At 39.4% G+C, this 19,722-nt stretch overlaps 2 protein-coding genes across 2 annotated transcripts; one reads left to right on the forward strand and one right to left on the reverse strand.

The window, feature by feature from the left end:
* The first annotated feature begins 1,618 nt into the window (after positions 1-1,618).
* Positions 1,619-17,540, forward strand: LOC137173066 (E3 ubiquitin-protein ligase MARCHF6). The gene is made up of 25 exons (XM_067577758.1): positions 1,619-2,018; positions 2,735-2,834; positions 5,527-5,600; positions 5,876-6,019; positions 6,617-6,689; positions 6,899-7,067; positions 7,842-8,031; positions 9,570-9,631; positions 9,739-9,771; positions 9,889-9,940; positions 10,045-10,103; positions 10,205-10,285; positions 10,409-10,477; positions 10,782-10,856; positions 12,043-12,177; positions 12,325-12,545; positions 12,869-13,006; positions 13,125-13,347; positions 14,209-14,278; positions 14,476-14,657; positions 15,071-15,205; positions 15,444-15,533; positions 15,690-15,822; positions 16,181-16,316; positions 16,983-17,540. Exons 1-25 carry the CDS (start codon positions 2,000-2,002, stop codon positions 17,068-17,070), a joined length of 2,751 nt encoding a protein of 916 aa, XP_067433859.1. The 5' UTR covers positions 1,619-1,999; the 3' UTR covers positions 17,071-17,540.
* A 104-nt stretch (positions 17,541-17,644) lies between these two features.
* On the reverse strand, positions 17,645-19,052 carry LOC137173067 (arylamine N-acetyltransferase 2-like). Its single transcript, XM_067577759.1, has one exon. It carries the CDS (start codon positions 18,673-18,675, stop codon positions 17,812-17,814), a length of 864 nt encoding a protein of 287 aa, XP_067433860.1. The 5' UTR covers positions 18,676-19,052; the 3' UTR covers positions 17,645-17,811.
* Between the last annotated feature and the right edge of the window lie 670 nt (positions 19,053-19,722).

Below are 19,722 nucleotides of genomic sequence, written 5' to 3' on the forward strand. Positions count from 1 at the left end.
GTTGTTTTATGATTAAGTAAGAGATATGGAAGTTATTACAAGATAAGGCCTCAATGTTTTTTCTCTTTGGTGAATGAGATGTGTTTCCATAGAAAACACCATGAAAATCAAGGACATCAGTATCACAAGCTTAAATAAGGTTTACTTATGGTTAAGAGAGGATTGCAAAAGAAAGAAAACATATGGAAGTATAAGTTGGGTTAAAATACCAAGTTTAAGTTTAAAGGGAAGGAAAATTATGTTGAAGGGGAGGACACATGGATCATTTATTTAATTTTCATGAAAGTTTACATAATATGCAGTTTTAAGGCAACTGATGAACAATGAAGAAGAGCATAAAGATAAACATTGAGGATTGACAAATTGAGAACCGTAGTTTTTGTTGTAAAATTCTCACAACAAAACAATTTTATAGAAGGGAAAATCTCACAAGATGGTCCACTGTATTCAAACTTGTGCTAAAAATGTTGTCGTATATTATAGTTGTTTCAAGAAACATCCTGTAGATGTCGCTGTTTAACGTGGACAGATGTTTTTTTTTTTTGTTTGTTTTTTGTTTTTAAACTTTATTAACAACACAGTAATGATACAATACAAACAGTATAGGGAGTATTGGAGAAAAAAATAAACCAATAAACCACAAAAACAAAAGCAGAAATAAATTTTTACGATGTAAATCATACATAATACAGAAATTAAGAGAGAAAAATAAATAAATATAACTTAAAAAGTGAATAAGCAACATTGCAAACCAATTTAAATCATCTGGCAATGTTGTCAACAATGTTTCTCAAGAGATGAGATGTCCTGCAGATATGAATGTCAACATAAAACAAGTTTTTATTAGGAAAGAACTGAGGAAATCTGGCTTTGTGAATATGATGTTTGTCCAAAAGACACATCAACTTTATCAAGTTATCATTTAGGTCCAAAAGTTTCTTGAATGAGTACAGACATAAAATAAATGAGAAAAGGACTCAATCTTCTTTTTGCAGAAGGAACATAAAGTGGAAACATTATGTCTAAAATTGTGAATGAATTAACTGCAGGGATAGTATCTGTGTAAAATTTTAATATGGATTTCTTTAACTTTATAGGGGACAAAAAAATCTGTTAAATTCAGGGCAAATATTCCTACAAAGGTTAGGAAACATCACTTTCCAAGGATGAAAGTGCCTACCCAGTAAGTAACATTAGAGAGGAAAAGTGAAGAAGTACTTTGTCAGCACTTTGTCCAATTTAGATACTGATCTAGATTTTAATTGTGTTTAGAGACGAGCCCCTGGCGTTGTAATATCAAAAGATTAATATAAGTAACATCAATACCTATCTATTCAGGAAGACTCTTATCTTAACATCTTAACTCTTATTATTATTATTTTCTTTATGTTGTGTGTTCAATTATTAATACTGTAAGCACTTTGAGTTTCACTGTGAATGAAAAGTGCGTTATATTAATATTATTATTATTATTATTATTATTATTATTAATAATAATAATAATAATAATAATAGCTTACCCTCATCAACGCTTACCCTTCACAACCACGTGACGGTTGTTGTCCCTGCCGTAAAGCTTGAACCGCTGTCGTAAAGTCAAACTATTGTGACCTGACAGCCAGTAAGCAATGACGTTAGCGCATGCGTATAGCGAGCTTAGCTAGCCGTTTGTCTCCGAGGTCTAAACTGTCATTACAGAAACACGGAGGATGTAACGTTTTTCAAGTTTATTTTTACATTAAAGATACACCGCAAAAAATAAAACCGTAGCGACGAACACAAGCTGGATGTGAAAAGGGACACAAAGAAGCGAGCGCTGGAGTTCAGTCGGAGGGGAAACCATTTTATGATTGTCAATGCATCCGACCCACAAGGATATAAGTTACTACTCGTCTCGCTAGCTAAGTTAGCTAGCTAAACGATATTGTCCGTGTCGTGGATGGGTTCACTGTACACGGTACTCCTGGAAGAAACGGTGACCGGTGCTTAGCCGAACAACATGGATACTGCCGAAGAAGGTAAACAGAGACTTGTCGTTGCTTCCCAGCTAACTAGAGTTGAGTAGCACATCAACGGGATCCAAGCCTGCTGCTGAGCTGGCCTGCTAGTGGTTAACTGAGCTGAGTAGCTTAGCTGAATAGCCTGTAAATGTGGTGTGTGAGATGCATTCAGAAAAACGAGAGAAGGCAGCAAAACATAGAGCTTCATATAAAGGTATATACTGTGAAGCAGCAATGTAACAGCATAGAAAGGACCAGAAGTTACTGGTGATGTCATCATGAGTATAGATATATAGATAGATAGATAGATGAGGGAAGTTTCTTGTGTAACTCAGTCAAGTGTGAGGATCTTGCTAATTAGAGTAGCTAACATGACCAGTTTCGTGTTTTGGGGGGGGTTCTTAACAGGGAAATGCAATTCAGTTTTCCGTTTGTTGATTCCATTCAACTCATGGCTTTCTGCAGTATAACCCAAGAAACAAATGCATAAATCAATAATCAATATAATATGTCAAGTTATCCATAAATAAGGTAGGAATCTAATCAAAAATGTGTGCACTAGAATAATAATCAAAATAAGCTGTCATGAAGGAAACTCACATTGTTGCTTAGTTTTAGTCTGCTCATCACTGGCTTGCTTGGCTCTGACAATGGGAACAATATACTCACCCACATGTTGTGTGTGTGTGTGTGTGTGTGTGTGTGTGTGTGTGTGTGTGTGTGTGCACCCTCAGCGGATATTTGTCGTGTGTGCCGCTCCGAGGGGACCCCAGACAAACCCCTGTACCATCCCTGTGTCTGCACAGGCAGTATCAAGTTCATCCACCAGGAATGGTAAGTGACAGTTTTGAATACATGGTATAATGTGCCAAAAGTTGGGTGAGCATTTCTATGGAAGCCCAGTATTCATGTTAGTTCATGTTTTTACCTAGTGCTAGGCCCTGCGGTAAATATCAGACTGTGCCAGTGAAATTAGTCAGCGGTGTTTGGCTGCGTCTCCCTTTGACAGCTGTCATTATTAAAACCTTGTCACACCCCCTTGTCTCCACAGAATCGAAATGTCAACTTCCCTTCTCTGTTAAACATTTACATGGTCAGTAATTGATCAGTGACAGTAATATGACTTATTCACTCACTGTGTTAGTTAACTTGTTGCATTAGTGTACTTTTAAACGATCTACCCGCCCCAAAAATGAACCTTATGTCATAATCAGTTTACCCAAACCCAACTGTGACAAAGATGGATTGCTGAAAATTGATTGTGAAAGATTAATTCTACTGAGTTATGAGGTGTTATAATGGATTATACAACACAGTATAATGCAAATCATATTTCCACAACATTTTTCTCCAACATGGTTATTCCTGTCCCGGTTCTATGCATGTGAGCACAAAATGTCTTAAAGAGACCATTGTTCAGAGGATATTTGTTTTTTTAAATCAAAATCTGTAGGTTATTTTTAATGTCATAGTTTAAAAAAAGAAACCAGAATTTGTGTTTACATGGATGTTTCTATAAATAGATTATTGATCAAAGAGGATTATAATCAGATTACAACGGTGCAGTACAAATACTCTCACTTGACGAGAAAATCCAACAGGAATTTCCTTTTTGTAAGAGACTTAAGGTTTTGTGTTTACAGGGTGGGTGCTTAGTAATTTGATCACTTGATGGCAAATGCCACAGAAGAATCATGAAAGGATGCAGAACAGGTTCGTCCTCTATCGCATCCAGGTTAAAGAGTATCCCAGATCACTGGCCTGTGGCACGTCTGGTATCGGCGTGTTGAAAACAATTCCAGCCACTGCAGGTGTTTTGGAGATCATACTGTGTTCTCATTTGTTCTATCTGTGTGTGAGCGTCACTGGTAACAAGAGGGTCAGGTGGATTGAAACCCCCACGCAGAAGCAAAGGCTGAGCCTGGATTGTTCTGTAGTGATTGTTTAACATCAATCTGTATCCATATTAGTTTAGTCACTCCACAAAGTTTAGAATAACAACCTACTGTGTCCGGATGGTATAGTTTTGCTGAGTGTATGCAATCTGCAGCTAAGCTGAGTTCATCTTGTTTTATTGCGATTGCTAACTAATAAAGGCAGACAAAACTTACAGCAACATCCGGTAGCAGACCCAGTCATGTTTCATGTACTGTAGACTTCATTGTCCAGAAGTGCCACAGATATCAGGCATTTTTGGTGTGGGCAGTACTTACTGCAGACACAGTTGAGCCCTGTGCAAATGGCAGGTACTGACCTTCTCACAGCAGGGTGCCCAATGTGTTTTATGAAAATTCAACTTCAGCCTATCTGGTACTTAACTTAAACCTGTCTGTATATGAGCAGATGACTTTCAGTTTCTACTGGTAATGAAACAGGGAAATACGTTATACAAGACAGATAAAGTAAACCATCATAATTTGGGGTAATTAAGGGAATTATGGGATATTTTACAAACAACTTCCCTCACAATTGTGTGTTACAATGTGTTTATTGGTTTCGAGCTGTATCTCTACATCATATGGCCAGTTTCCCAAAGATAGTCCAGCTGCTTCTGATCTTTATAACTTTTTCTGAACTGAACCATGAAGGCATAAATGTGTCCTGTATTCTCTTTGGATCACGCTTGCTTACTTGTGGTGCATCAATAAAACGTTTTCATCAGGGGGAAGAGTTAGAACCTGGACGATGAGCTGTAACTTGGATTGGTCTCTGTAGGTCTAATGACACAGTTCTTTATCAGTCAGTCATACTGTATGTGTTGGAATCAGATGGCGTAATAGCCCTCTTACGTAACCCAGCTGTTAATTCCACAGTCTTGCCTACACTATGTCACAACAAGTGGGGATGGTGTTATTACGAGCAACATACAAGCACAAAGCAGTTCAGAAATAATGGATACGCCCTTTTTAGTTGTTAATCACAGAGTGGGTTTTTTAACATGACTGAAAGAGGATAAGTGCTCACAGTTGGTGTCTGTTGGGTCCAGAGTTCTTTAAGAGGTCATCAGAGGTGTGCCTATTTCCTCATCATGCTATATCCTGGTGTAGCAGTAGCACCGGTATCTATGAAAAAGAATATGTTGAGTCAACATCAACATTACTTTGTGATGTTTAAATCTACAACACAGGAGAAATTTCTAGACAGTTTTGGAGGGTGAAAATGTTACAACCATGGACCAGAAAAATCCAAATATTCCAAATCTGTTTACCAAACCAGAACTGAAATTTCAAATGTGACCACATACACACATATTCCTCTTTTTTTATGTTTGTGGTGGCTTTAAAGTGGATGGTTTAAATGAACCAAGCTCTGCAATAGGTCTCCTTCGGTGTTGTGAATTTTCAGTTTTCTGATGTCTCTCCATAAATTCTTACATGCAAAATTACAAACCACTTGATTATAATACTGGTCTGTGTAAGGAAACTGGTCCTCATCCTGGGATAAAAACATACAAATATTCAGCCATCACATGCATTAAGTTGTTGAATTCTGCTCTAATGTTCACCTTCTAAATGTTGTTTTACAGTTTGGTTCAGTGGCTGAAACACAGCAGGAAGGAGTACTGTGAATTATGCAAGCACCGATTTGCTTTCACACCAAGTAAGTACATGTGGCTGGATGGATCATCCACTGTAATGTATTAAACAACCACAAGTTTCCTAAACAAGCCTCGCAGATGGGGCCATATGGTTCTCCTTTTTTATCAGTGGCTTTTACCAGTGACAATTTTCTTCATCATCATTATTGCGTAATATATTTTGTTAATACACAGTTTTGAATAAGAGAAACAGCTTGCAGCACTATAAACAGGAAAAGATGATACAAAAAAGATAATTTGAATGTCTCGGGTTCACTTTCTTCTGTTTCCTCTTCAGTTTACTCCCCAGACATGCCCTCACGTCTGCCCATTCAGGACATTTGTGCCGGCCTGCTGACCAGTGTGGGCACAGCCATCCGCTACTGGTTCCATTACACACTGGTGGCCTTTGCATGGCTCGGTGTGGTTCCTCTCACTGCATGTAAGTAGTATATGTTATAGAATGTGTATTCAAATACTGGATTAAACCTTTTGTACAAATAATTTCAATTGCATAGTTTAAATAAGCATCTTAAACATGCAACATTCTTCATGAATAGATTCATCAAATTAATGAAGGATCATAGTTTTTATCTGACTTCACCAGATCAGTTTGTTTAAAAGGTTTGAGAGTAGATCTTTATTATAAGTTGACTGTTTAAATGTATCTCCTTATCCACTTTTTTTGTCCCATTAGGGTGAAAGGAGGTGCCTCATTTTTGTGCACACACAGCGCATAATACGGTTATTGAAGAAATTACCATGATGTGTAATGTGACCATGACATAAGCCTTACGTATTAGCTCACGTTTATGGTTTAACATGATCAGGAGAATTACTGCTTAGGCCCCATTACATAACAGGCAATGCCTTATGTGTTCCTAGTTATCTAAATACCCTTCAATGCGCAATGTAAAAAATGTATGCTAAATCTGTTTAACTCTCATATTATGTAAGTTGGTATTCTGCAGGATTTTGTAAATATTGTGCAGCGTGTACAGAATAATATCTATTTATTTATCTTGTGTCTCTGTTTCAGGTCGCATCTACAAGTGTCTTTTTACCGGCTCTGTGAGCTCACTTTTGACACTGCCATTGGACATGCTCTCTACGTGAGTAATGATACCAGCATTCTCCAGCACTACATAAAATAGCATTGAAAATTATGTCAAACATAATAAAAGTTGGTTTATCTAAAATGTGATCTAGAGAATTTAAAATACATTCTCTTTAAATGCTTTTCCCAGAGGCTTCGTTTTTAAGGACCGTACCAGTCTTTTGCCAATATGTTAATGTTTGTTTTTTCATTGCGCTCCCGCAGAGAGAACCTGCTGGCAGATTGTCTACAGGGCTGCTTCGTGGTCACCTGCACCCTGTGTGCGTTTATAAGCCTGGTCTGGCTCAGAGAACAGATAGTTCATGGTGGCGCTCCCCAGTGGTTAGAGCAGCACCAACCGCCACCACCCAACGCAGCCGGACAAGCCAATGAGGTACATTGCTTTACCGATAGCTAATGAGGTGCTCAAAGAATATCAAGACAAAATGTTTAAATCTGTTTTGTTTCCTTGTGGAGTAAGACCGCAACTAACAATTATTTTCATTATAGATCAATGTCAATTATTGTATCAATTAGTTGTTTGGCCTATAAAATATCCGAAAATGACATGAAAATTAAAAATGTTGATCACTGTTTCCCAAAGACCAAGATGACAACCCCAAATCTGTTCTTTTGTACTGACCAAAAGATATTCAGTTTACTATCATAGAATAAACCAGAAAATATTCACATTTGAGAAGCTGGAATCAGAGAATTTGGACATTTTTATTCCCTTAAAAAATTACTCAAACTGATTAATCAGTTATCAAAATAGTGATACATTTTCCGTAAATCTACTAATCGACCAATCATTGCAGCTCTACTGTGGAGCAAAGTTCAGAAGTACAAATATTTATAAGAAGGTTTTAAATATGGTGTAGATGTTGAAGAATTGTTACATGACAAGTGTTTGTAAGAATAAGTACATGAGTTCATCAGAAGTGAAGAATGAAAATGTTGATGGTGCACACAGAGAGTTTTTTGTCTGTCTCCTATAACCATGTGCATCATTTGGTTGCCAATATTGTACCACAACCCATATATTTACTCTGCAGTTTCCTTCCATGACACTGATGCATTCACTCATGTGGTCTTAGTCACACACATGCACACAAAACCGCACTATGTGTCCTTTATTTAAGAATGCATCTTCTTCCCTCACCCTCAGGCACAAGCTGCAGGTCAGGGAGCAGCTGATGAACCGCCTGCAGCCCAGCCAGCCCCTGCTGATCCACCAGCCCAGAATGAGGCAGAGCCTGAGCCCCCTGATGTCCCCCCAGACCAGGCTGACGACCCTGAGCTGGAAGAGGAGGAGGGAGCAGCTGCTGAAGATGCAGACCCCAACAATGGAGCACAAGGTTGGAGTTTGAGAAAGGGCTGTTATTCAGTTTAGTATTGATTTAAATTAAAGGTATAGTATGCAGGATTTGTCAGTCAGTGTTTGTAAACAGACAGCATTCAAAGTTGACCCCTCCTCCCTAGAGAGAGAGAGAGAGAGAGAGCAGTGGTGGACAAGTGAGTTAGAGAGTGAATGAAGAGAGTGAGCAGCGCTGGTGAGAACAAAGCAATGAATCAGATAAATAAAACACTACTTTCTGATTGATTTATATACGACGATTACGTTCTAAAGCATAAATAAACACACCCATACCTCCGCACAACCCAGTGGGAAGGTGCCGCATTGCTGGATTTTGTGTGAATGCAGAGCTTTATCCCGTCCGCTGCAGCCTCTCTGCTCTCTGTGTGTGTAGCTCAGCCCTGCCCTCGGTCAAGCAAACACACAGACCCGCAGCTCTTTATACATCCATGACACTGAGCGGAGCAGAGGAGAGAGAGAGACGGAGATGTAACCTGGTTGCTATGCTACGACTCCCAACCTCACACCATGTGCACTGTTATTGGCTGGGGGCCAGAAGCGTCCTGAACACAGCAAAATAATTAAAAAATACAGGCAGAGGGCAGAGTCTCCGCAGATAAATACACCACTACATGCTTTTAGTGGGTCATAAGTGATGATTAAGAGGAATTACTTTTTATTTCTTTACATTGTTTTTAGGATCGTGCATAGTATACCTTTTAAGCACAATACCGGAGTTTCCTGTTGGCTTTTCTCAGGCAGGTGTAGCAGTATCCATTTTAATCAGAACTAAAGCCAGAGGTGTCGAGCTCTATTTTTCTCCAATAAAAAAAAACAAATTATTTATTGGAGCAACATCTGTTTGTAACAGAAAACAACAGGGTTTTTGAGAATGCAGTCTTAATTTTTGAGAAACACTAGAACAGACATTACCATTAGCATTAGAGCATACAAATTGTTTCCACCATGGTCTCATTTGTTAACAATTTGCCAAGGCATCACAGTTAATTTGAGAATGATATAATGACATGTCAGAAAGCTACCCATAGTGCTCATATCTCACTCATTTGTTTTGTTCTACCATGGTTAATGGACTGATTTTTGCCGCAGGCTAAGCAAAAAGGGCTGATAATGAGTTGTGATAGTATTATGCATTATTCTAGCTGTGGGGTGTCACAGCTAAATGACTGCAGCCTCACAATAGCCTGCTTTGCACGTCAGAGTTAACAAATTTTCCCAGAATAACATTAATAATGGAACAGTAACTGCCTTCTGATATATTGTTTTTCCACTCCGTTGCCAAAAGATTACTCTAAATCAAAACATATTTAACCAGACAGACACTATAACAGGGATGTCCTATTCAAATACTGTGCACTGTGATGCTGCCATATCTGACAAGCAGGAAAATACAGGTTAAATTTATTTTGACGAAGACATAGGTGGGATTATGTTGTTAATGTAGATATTTTGAAATTACTGACTGTTATAAATGTAGTAATCTTTGATCGCATTTAAACATGATATCTTTCTATGCAGATGACATGAATTGGAATGCTTTGGAGTGGGACAGAGCGGCAGAGGAGCTCACCTGGGAAAGGGTAACATGACATTACCGATCTCCAAACACTCCAATCTCAGTACACACTTTACAAAACACTACAGGTACAAGTCTACTCACATGAAACACTTTCTGTTTCCCACTCAGATGCTTGGCCTGGATGGTTCACTGGTATTTCTGGTAAGTGTTGATATCCATAATTGTCAGTTGTGTTTTTTTACATTGCAAATATTTTGTATGTTATTATGCATATTTAAAGTCTTAATACTTGACGACTCCTGTGTCTTTGTCTTGTAGGAGCATGTGTTTTGGGTAGTGTCCCTTAACACGCTCTTCATCCTGGTCTTTGGTGAGTAGACTGAAACACATGTAAATATGATTGCATTTGTCAATTTTAGTTTATGGAAAGTGGAGAAAAAAAATGTCTTCCTTTCTCCCCCCTCTGTCATTCAGCATTTTGTCCCTACCACATTGGGCACTTCTCTGTTGTGGGTCTTGGCTTTGAGGAATATGTAAGACACTACTTTCATCAGCTCAACTTCATTTTTATAATATTGAGTCTCTTAAATTATGTACTTTAATTTTTTGACTGCTTCTAAATATTTTTCTTTAGGTCCAGGCTTCCCATTTCGAGGGTTTAATCACAACCATTGTGGGCTACATACTGCTGGCCATGACGCTCATCCTCTGTCACGTATCCTTCCACCTAACAACATCATCCCCCTGTACACCTCTGAAATGTAGCACTTAATCCAATTAGTATCAGAGGCTGTTTGGTACGTGCATGCAGTGTAGATCCTTAACGGCTGTGTTTTAGGGACTGGCTGCTCTGGTCAGGTTCCAGCGTTCCCGACGTCTCCTGGGAGTTTGCTACATTGTTGTCAAGGTAACGCCGCAAAATGATTTTCTGCTTCATGTTACTCATGTAAGCACTGTCCTTGGTGGAAATGCTCACTGACATATTCATTTCCTGAGATTTATTACCAGAATATAACACCGAATCATATTTTATTTACAGTCAATCACAGAAACTGTGGGATGGAAAGAATTTAATACAGTAATCAAGATAAATAGCCAGTATGCTAACAGACTGCATTTATAGAACGCCCACAAGCAGTCTTTTACAGTATCAAAATACTGCTCATGATAAATAGGTGTAAAGTGTTACTTAGAAACTGCTTCAATTACAGGTCTCTCTGCTGGTTGTTGTGGAGATTGGTGTTTTTCCACTGATCTGTGGATGGTGGCTCGACATCTGTTCTTTAGTAAGACTCTCTTGCTCTCCTTTCTCTGGTTTAAATATGACTGTATTACTCTTATAAATCATGTTGTTGCTTTCGTTTTTGAAAACTTGGCTCCTCACATGTTTCTCGTTAAACTGGTTTATTATGTTTTTAATTGGTAACATAGTGACAATAGGCTTATTTTTAATTTCTCATCCCATATTTTATATTGCAAAATGCTATCATGAAATAGTTTCTTTTTTTCCAGCAGTCTTTAATGATTTCTCCACTATCACTGTAAAAGCTATTCTTCTAAACACAGATGCTTCTGCATTGTTTTCACACACATTGCTAAAATGTGAGTGGTGTTCCCTAATCCGTCACAGAGCCGCTGAAGTGGCTTTGAACAGGGCTGTGTGGCACAGACACAAAAGCAGATGGTGTTGCTCTCAGTTCCTGTATTTATTAACACACAGAAAAATAGAAAACAAACTGTTCTATGACTGGCGAGAGTTGCACATGCCTCTGTGCTGCAGCTCCCACGAGTTCGCATGCAAACTCTTTATGCTAGGTAGCAGGGAAGCAAGTCCCTCTAACCCTTCAGTCGACCTAAACTCACCACCCTGCGCTGCTCGGTGTAAACCAGTGGATATGTGTTTCCCCTGTCTTGAGTCAGTCAACCTGCCTCTGAACAGGTGCACCAGCTAACACAGCAGAGGGTAACCATATCCCTACTGCTCTGCAGCTGTTCACCTGTGGAAAGAATTTAATTTTCCTGAAAATGGACTGTGTGGAAGAGGCTATCTTTATCATTTATCAGCTTGTCACACAAATGAAGTGGCGCCTCTGATAATGACAAAGGTCATTTATCTTTGCGACAAGGCTGTTTTTAGAAGGTAGAATAAATATATAGGACATCTAAAATATCCACTCTATTTAAAGGTAGAAATAGAGACAACGGTACTTACATAAGTGAACAATCTGGACTTAAGTTTGAATAGCAGTGGAGGAATCCGTCATCTTGCAGAAAATGATCTTTCTTTCTTCTCATTTTAATCTGTGAAGCATATGGCATATGCAAATGTAATTCATTGCACATTTCACTGTGGTTCATCATCAAGCCAACTGTGCACTCATTCATTAGAGAGCATTATCTTAGAACAAATACTGAATTTGAATTGATCTAAATGTTATCTTTATGTAACATTTTACTCTCCTCGTCCTGCAGGAGATGTTTGATGCGTCACTGAAAGACAGAGAGTTGAGTTTTAAATCAGCACCTGGTACCACCATGTTCCTGCACTGGCTCGTTGGAATGGTCTATGTCTTCTACTTTGCTTCTTTCATCCTCCTCCTGAGAGAGGTAAGATCCTTACAACAAACAGTAACAGTTTGCTTTCTTAGGTTGTGATTTAGAGAAGCCAGGCCTAAGTTACTTTACTGTATTTTTGCTTATGAAAATACAATGTGATACAAAAACTGTAGCTAACTTGTATTGTTTGTCCATCAGGTGCTGAGGCCTGGAGTGCTGTGGTTTCTGAGAAACCTCAATGACCCAGATTTCAACCCGGTGCAGGAAATGATTCACCTACCTATCTATAGACACCTGCGGCGGTTCATCCTGTCTGTGGTGGTGTTTGGCTCTATAGTGTTGCTCATGCTGTGGTTGCCCATCAGGCTGATTAAGCTACTGCTGCCCACCTTCCTACCATACAATGTCATGCTCTACAGGTAACCAGCAGATCAAATTATAGGTCACTCAGCACTTAACTGTATGAAACCTTTGTCTCCCTGAAATGATGTGAGAAACTCGCTTCTCTTTATGCCAGACAACCCCAATGTTTTGCTGCAGTACATCTTGAGCTAAAGAGGAAATATTGACCATATGGCCGGTGTGAATGAATGAGCAAAGACATAAGAGGAAACACACACTCCATCTGATTTTATCAAATTAACTGCAAACAGAAGTCACAAGCACAAAAACTGTTATGTGCAACCATTTGGCACTCTGTTGGAATGTCTTTTTCTGAATCTGTCCCCTTCTTCTCCCTCAGTGATGCCCCGGTCAGCGAGCTGTCTTTGGAGCTGTTATTACTGCAGGTTGTGCTGCCGGCTCTATTGGAGCAAGGACACACTCGTCAGTGGCTCAAAGGCCTAGTGAGAGCCTGGACAGTCAGTGCAGGATATTTACTGTAAGTAAAAAAGCCAGTGACCTGCTTGAATGCACTTTTCACATTTCAACTAACAAGTTTGTTTTTTGTTTGTTTGTTTTTTTTATCACATTTTTTAACTGAATCTCTGCCTCCACAGAGATCTCCACTCCTACCTCCTCGGGGAGCAGGAGGACAATGATGCCAACCAGCCGGTGAACAACAATAACAACAACAACCCTCCCCCTGGTCACCATAACAACAATAATAACCCGGCCCCAGCTGTTGGCGAGGGGCTGCATGCAGCCCACCAGGCTATCCTGCAACAAGGTGGACCAGTGGGCTTCCAGCCGTACCATCGTCCTCTTCGCTTCCCATTCAGGGTGAGACAGTCCTGTGGTTTTGAACACATAATGCTGTAGTTTTTGGAACGGGCTCTGCAAAATTATATGTTTTATTATTGTCTTTTTGTTTTCTTTTTTCATGAAGCTTTTGTACTTTTTTTGACTTCCAGTGTCAGGAATCTTTTGTTAGAGTTTACAGTTCTTTCCCTCTGGCTGATGTTTGAACTTTGGCAGTGTTCAATCAGTAACAACATGGTGACTGTAGCCTGTAAAACTACACAACATGACAATGAAAAAACTTTCATTGGCACCATTACTTGAATGCAACTGCAAGTTCAGTTAAACATTTTACCAAGGCTGCTACTGTAAGAGTAGGCAACACCCTCTTAATTTATAGTTACCTTAAAAATGAAAGAGGTTTGTTTGCAGGCAGGAGAGATAGTGAAAGATGTTAACTCTTGAGGTGATAATGCACTGAGCTAGGTTCATCTGAATATCATAATATAATTCAAAACTGATTGTAAAACAGAAGCTGCAGTTTCTTTTTCCCATGCAGTCTCTTCTTCAGATTTACTACAGCTGCCTTCTATTTTTGGTTCCCCACACAAATTATAAACATGCCAACGCCCTAGGTACCACTTACTGAGGCCATATAACTCCCAGTGATTCTGAGTTTCTGCTTCTCTACTTTCTTAGAACCGACAGATGTGATACACAAAGCACCCCCCCCCCCCCCCAAATGTCCACATACACTCCTCTTCCTTTATGTAAAAGGCCTTGATCTCGACACTCATGGACATAGTTATTATATCCTGCGCATTATAAAAGTGTTTTTTTAGTTTATCCAGTGTGTCCAAACACGAAGCTTTTATTCTAAAACATCTGTCCTCTTTTCTCCAGATCGTGTTGCTGATCGCATTTATGTGCATCACTCTGCTGGTGGCCAGTCTGGTGTGTCTTACCCTACCAGGTGAGATTTGGACCAGCCTTTGTTAACCCACACCCAAACCATAATTGAAGGGTGCATCTATGTATATGCATGTCTGCTGTTTGAACTATTCTATTTTAAGCTCATATAGTAATTTATCTTTCCCTCAACCAGACCCCGAGGACCACTGCAAAGTTAGAAACAGTTTGGTCATGTATGTTTTGTCACATGTGTTTCAGTGTTCACTGGGCGTTGGCTGATGTCCTTCTGGACAGGAAACTCCAAAATCCATGAGCTGTACACAGCAGCATGCGGTCTGTATGTCTGCTGGCTGTCGATCCGCGGAGTCACTGTGCTGCTGGCTTGGATGCCCCAAGGACGCACTGTCATCGTACATAAAGTCCAGGAGTGGACACTCATGGTAGGCATTAGTAAGCAGCCTACACCGTTGGCAAATACCAACATTGGGAAGTAGAGTGACAAAGTAATTAGTTTTCCAATAAATTTCATCTGAATGTGATATTTTGGTTAAACGGTTGCTTTCTGTCTGAGAAGATTTTGTAGGCAATATCCAAATTTTTCCTGCATCCACATTGTAGCTCCTACTAAAGTGATAAACCTTTTCAGTGCTGCAACAGTTTTGTCCCATTGAAGAACACATTTGGTGCCATAAAAGGAAAATAAAATCAAAATTACCACACTTGTTACCATCATTTTTTGCTAACACAACCCTGTAATGTGGCAGGAAATGGAACATTTTCAGTATACATGAAACAAAATGAGGACTTTCACAATAAATGATGTTAATTGTCTATCCTCTATATGTTTGTGTAGATCCTGAAGACCCTGGTAGTAGCTCTGCTGGTCGCTGGAGTCATTCCACTGCTGCTGGGCCTGTTGTTTGAACTGGTCATTGTGGCTCCACTCAGGGTACCTCTGGACCAAACTCCCCTCTTCTACCCCTGGCAGGTATGATTACGTGTCTTTCTGTGTCTTTTCACCATCACTCTGTTTCCCTCCTAAAGACTTTTATTTAGTGGTTCACTTTTTATGTATTAATATGTAGTGGTTCTTTTAATCAGTTTGCCAATTTATTAATTTTTAACCATAATTACATGTTTCTCAGCAGGATCTATAAACCTACATAAAGTATCTGTGAATCATGAAGGAGCTCTTCTTACATTGTTTATATCTCTGTTATCTACAGGACTGGGCTCTTGGAGTGCTCCATGCCAAAATCATTGCTGCCATCACTCTCATGGGTCCTCAGTGGTGGCTGAAGACTGTTATTGAGCAGGTGAGTTTTAGATGTGTATTACAGGCAAATATTCAGTTAAACACTGAATCTTATGAGGCTGTGTAATTCTTCTTTAGTCTGATAAAATGTTTATTACAGAACTTGAACTAATGGTGGTTAATTAAATTCTATAACAAGTCTAAACTTTCTTCTTAGGTTTATGCAAATGGTATTCGCAACATTGATCTTCAGTTTATCATCCGTAAACTGGCAGCCCCGGTCATCTCAGTCCTGCTGCTGTCTTTGTGTGTGCCGTATGTGATCGCTGCTGGGGTGGTTCCTGCTGTAGGTGAGTGTCTGAGTACAGGACGATCAGTTAGAAAGGTTATTTGTTCAAGCTTGCCATTTTCTCTGTTGGTTTTTTAATTTCACCTATTGAGTGTGAGGCCAAAACAGGCTCAGTGACAAATAGAGCTGAGTAATACATACACTCTCAATTGCAAAGGGAGAGGAATAAAGCACTGGCTTCATCCACTTTAATCCACTCAGAGCACTGACGTTTTCCTTTAGATTCATTCTGTACATTAGCATTTTTGTTCAAGTTATCAAGCGACATAACATTTCTTATCATATTTTTTTTTTGTTGCAGTGACTACAGTCACTGTTTTGGTTAAACAATGTGTAACTGAAGTGTGTTACTTCCACAGGAGTGACCCCAGAGATGGAGATTTTAATGCAGAGGAGAATCTACCCGTTCCTCTTGATGGTGGTCTCACTTATTGGCATCCTGTCCTTCCAAATCCGACAGTTTAAACGCCTTTATGAACACATCAAGAATGACAAGTAAGGTTTTTGTAGCGTAGTACACCAGTAGAAAGTGTTTGTAATAGTTTATGATGTGGTCAGTGATAAAACTTGGGCTTTTTCGATGTGCACAACATTTCGGATGGTAACTGTAAAGCCAGTTTCCAGTTTTCCAGAAACAAACAATGCAAATATTTCCTATACTAGTTGGAATTCAGATTTGTTTAAAAACTTCTTTAAAGGGGACATAGCATGCTTTTTGTGGTTTTCTGTCATTTATATACTGTTATAATGTCGGCTGTCGAGGTAAAGTTAGAAAACATGAGGTGAATGTATGTAAAATGCTCCCTGCAAGTCAAAAGCCCAGGCTTTAGCCTGCTCTGAATACTCTGTTTGCAAAGTTGCCTCTAATGCCCGATCAAACTGACATCAGCTTGTCATGCACACTCATGCATGTCTGTTCCCATAGCCTCAGAAGTCTGCCGAGAAGCAGTTTCTGGAAGCTAACCAATCAAAACACAGTGTCTTAAAGAGACAGGAGCTAAAATGGGCAAAATTTGAATTCATGTGTCAAAGTTGTCAAGGAAAGTGCATAATTATGTTCTTGAACTAGAAATAACACCATCAGTGGAGCTGTGATAAGACTAAAAACAACAAAAATCAGTATTATGATTGTAATGATAATAATAATCTCTCTCCTTGCAGGTACCTGGTTGGCCAAAGACTTGTCAACTACGAACGGAAAGCTGGAAGATCGAGTTCAGTCCCACCCCCCAACCCTGTCGCAGAGTAGATTTTTTGTGTCACACGTCGCCACATTTTGCACCTGTTGCCCTGCATACATCCTGCCCCCAACCCCTCCACCCCAGCCCTTTTTGATTTTCAACTCAGTCCTTGGACCGTAATCCTTTTGAATCTCCTGTGGATCTTGGTGGATTTGATGGATGTCATTGAATTTTTTGAATTCCCTTTTATGCCCATTAAAGGTGGGCAGGGAAAATGTATTATAATCATGGGACAGCGACGTAATCCCCTCAGACAAAGGGAGTGGGCAGGAGGGTGAGGGTTAGAGGTTTGATTTGAAGCTCAACATCTGTATTGTCGTTCACGCCTTGCTTTGTAAAGTGCTACCTGATAATTTGTACATGTGTAAATACTTTGAACGCAGACTTTGTCTTAAAAAAAGGACATATGGATTAATGCAATGACCATTGTACATCTTAAAAGTGTATGTATAATTTATTAAATCAAACTGACAATTTATCTGTTTTTGTTGCATGTGTCAAGATGAGAAATGTACAGGTGGTTGTTGTTTAACAGGTAGATTTGGGTGTGGCGGTGAAGCGGAAAGATCAGGATCAGGCCAGTTCTACAGGTCCAAGTTTTCCAGCAGTTTTTTTTTTTTATTCACTTGGGTGTTCAAAAATCTATTTAAAGGACTTTTGTATTACATGTATGAATCAAAGACTTTTTGCAGTCATCTCAGTGAGAACATTGATGCATTTTTCGCACAATATTGCCTGTGGAAGCATGATCAATACATAACTGGAGGTGGTATGATTGTCTCGTCCTTTGGTATGAGTGGAGAGTCCAGCATTATTCCAAATTCCTCTGCAAGAACACCAGGAATTTCATCCTCTTTAAGCTCCCTGGTTGTGGTTGTTATCTTGTCCCCTTTTCCCTCTGTTGGAAATATGGTGGTGATGAGTCTGTGGCCAATGTAGGTGAGCCTTCCACCTGGTTTCAAAATGGTGCAGAGGGACTTGCAGAAGAAGATGGAGCTGGTGGAGCTTTGGTGGTACTGGCACATCTCAACGAAGTCCTCCAGACACCGAGGTTCAAGGGTAAACTTGTAGATCTCTCTCCAGTCTCCATCTGCACCTCTGTTCTCCTCCTGTTGCCATTCCAGAAAGTGCATACCCATGTCCTTCCTGAGCCGGTACACTCTGTGGCCCTGCTCCTGGGGGCCACTGGTCTCCAGTGAAAGGGGGAGACTGAAGCCCGCGCCCCCGAACCCAACGTCGCAGAGCCAGCGCCGGCCCTCGATGCTCACCATCAGGATCAGATGGTCAAAAGGTGGCCCGTAGCAGCCTGTGATCTGATTCTTCACCTGGCCAGAGAGCAGAGTCACCTGGAAGCCCAGTTTGACCAGTAGCCAGGAGAAGAGGCCGTTGTTCTCAAAGCAGAAGCCGCCTCGACGCCTGTTTACTATCTTATCGTATAGAAGTGGGATGTCGAGGTGGACTCTTCCGCCGCTGTGCACCGTGAGGTCTTCAAACGGCACCGACAGCAAGTGACAGATGTGAACCGAGCGTAACGCCTCCAGGCTGGGTTCAACTGGGGCCACAAACCCGATGCGCGACAAATATTTCTCCACGTCCATCCCCTCTGAAGTCATTCCGCTGGTCTAGAAAGGTTGGATAACGTGTGTCCACTTTCGCTTTGTTGTCTTGAAGGCAGGCTCGATAAACTGTCCTCAAGTCAGCTGTACTGCTTCATAAAGTAAATAAATATGACACATGAAGGAAACATCCATAAATAACTTGTCATAGCGGTAAGGAAACTTTTTTTTAAAGTATTTTTTGTGAAGAAGTTCCGGACATAAAGAGAGTTGTAAAAACAAACTTTTTTTTATGAATAAACTTTTTTCAGTGCATTTTTTGTCAAAACTTTATTGACAAAATTCCTGTTGGAGTGTACAATCAAATCATATTGATGCAAATATCATCAAGTAAAAAGGGTACAAAGAAACAAATGCATTACAAATGATTACAACGAAATAAAATAATGCAGATTAAGTTTTTTTTTAAACAATACACATTTTTGCGCAATTGATTACAGTTTATAAATACACATGTAATGTCAGAAAAGTAAAGATTTATATAAAACAGTCGTGAAAACGTTTTTTCTATCATAATCATAACATTTTCAATGAACCAGAATACTTGCACAGTGAAGAGCTGCTATTAGATTCTGGTTTGTTTCAATAAAAAAAACAACTGACTAGTGATGGAAAGTCACTCAAGTACTTAAATTAAGTACAGCTTTGAAGTATTTGCACTTTACATATACTATTACAATATGTAGAAAAATGAAAATTGAGTGTTTACATTTTTTTCTACTTCCTACCTCTGCTCCACTACATTTCAGAAGGAAATATTGAACTTTTTACTCAACTACATTTATTTCACAGTTTAGATTTAGATTATTTAGATTTTTACATAAGATTTTTAGTTTTTATCCTGAGTAATTTCATGTAATTATTAAACTTTCTATCACAGTATTTATGAGATGTATGATGTGCAGTAATGTTGAATTATTTGGTACTGTACAGCAGCATGTGTGTCCAAGGCAAATATCCCTCTGGGACAATAAAGTCTTATAAAGAAACAAATTCCTATAAATTACAATACATTATGAAACAAAAACATTAGAAGGGAACATG

Source organism: Thunnus thynnus, chromosome 21 (assembly GCF_963924715.1).
Source record: "Thunnus thynnus chromosome 21, fThuThy2.1, whole genome shotgun sequence".
NCBI classification, from domain to species: Eukaryota; Metazoa; Chordata; class Actinopteri; order Scombriformes; family Scombridae; genus Thunnus; species Thunnus thynnus.

Bases quoted from the DNA above. Each gene is read 5' to 3' on its own strand.
- LOC137173067 (XM_067577759.1), bottom strand. From the start codon at position 18,675: ATGACTTCAGAGGGGATGGACGTGGAGAAATATTTGTCGCGCATCGGG.
- LOC137173066 (XM_067577758.1), top strand. The intron at 5,601-5,875 runs GTAAGTACATGT...TTTCCTCTTCAG, and splicing joins CCGATTTGCTTTCACACCAA to TTTACTCCCCAGACATGCCC. The intron at 15,206-15,443 runs GTATGATTACGT...TGTTATCTACAG, and splicing joins CCCTCTTCTACCCCTGGCAG to GACTGGGCTCTTGGAGTGCT.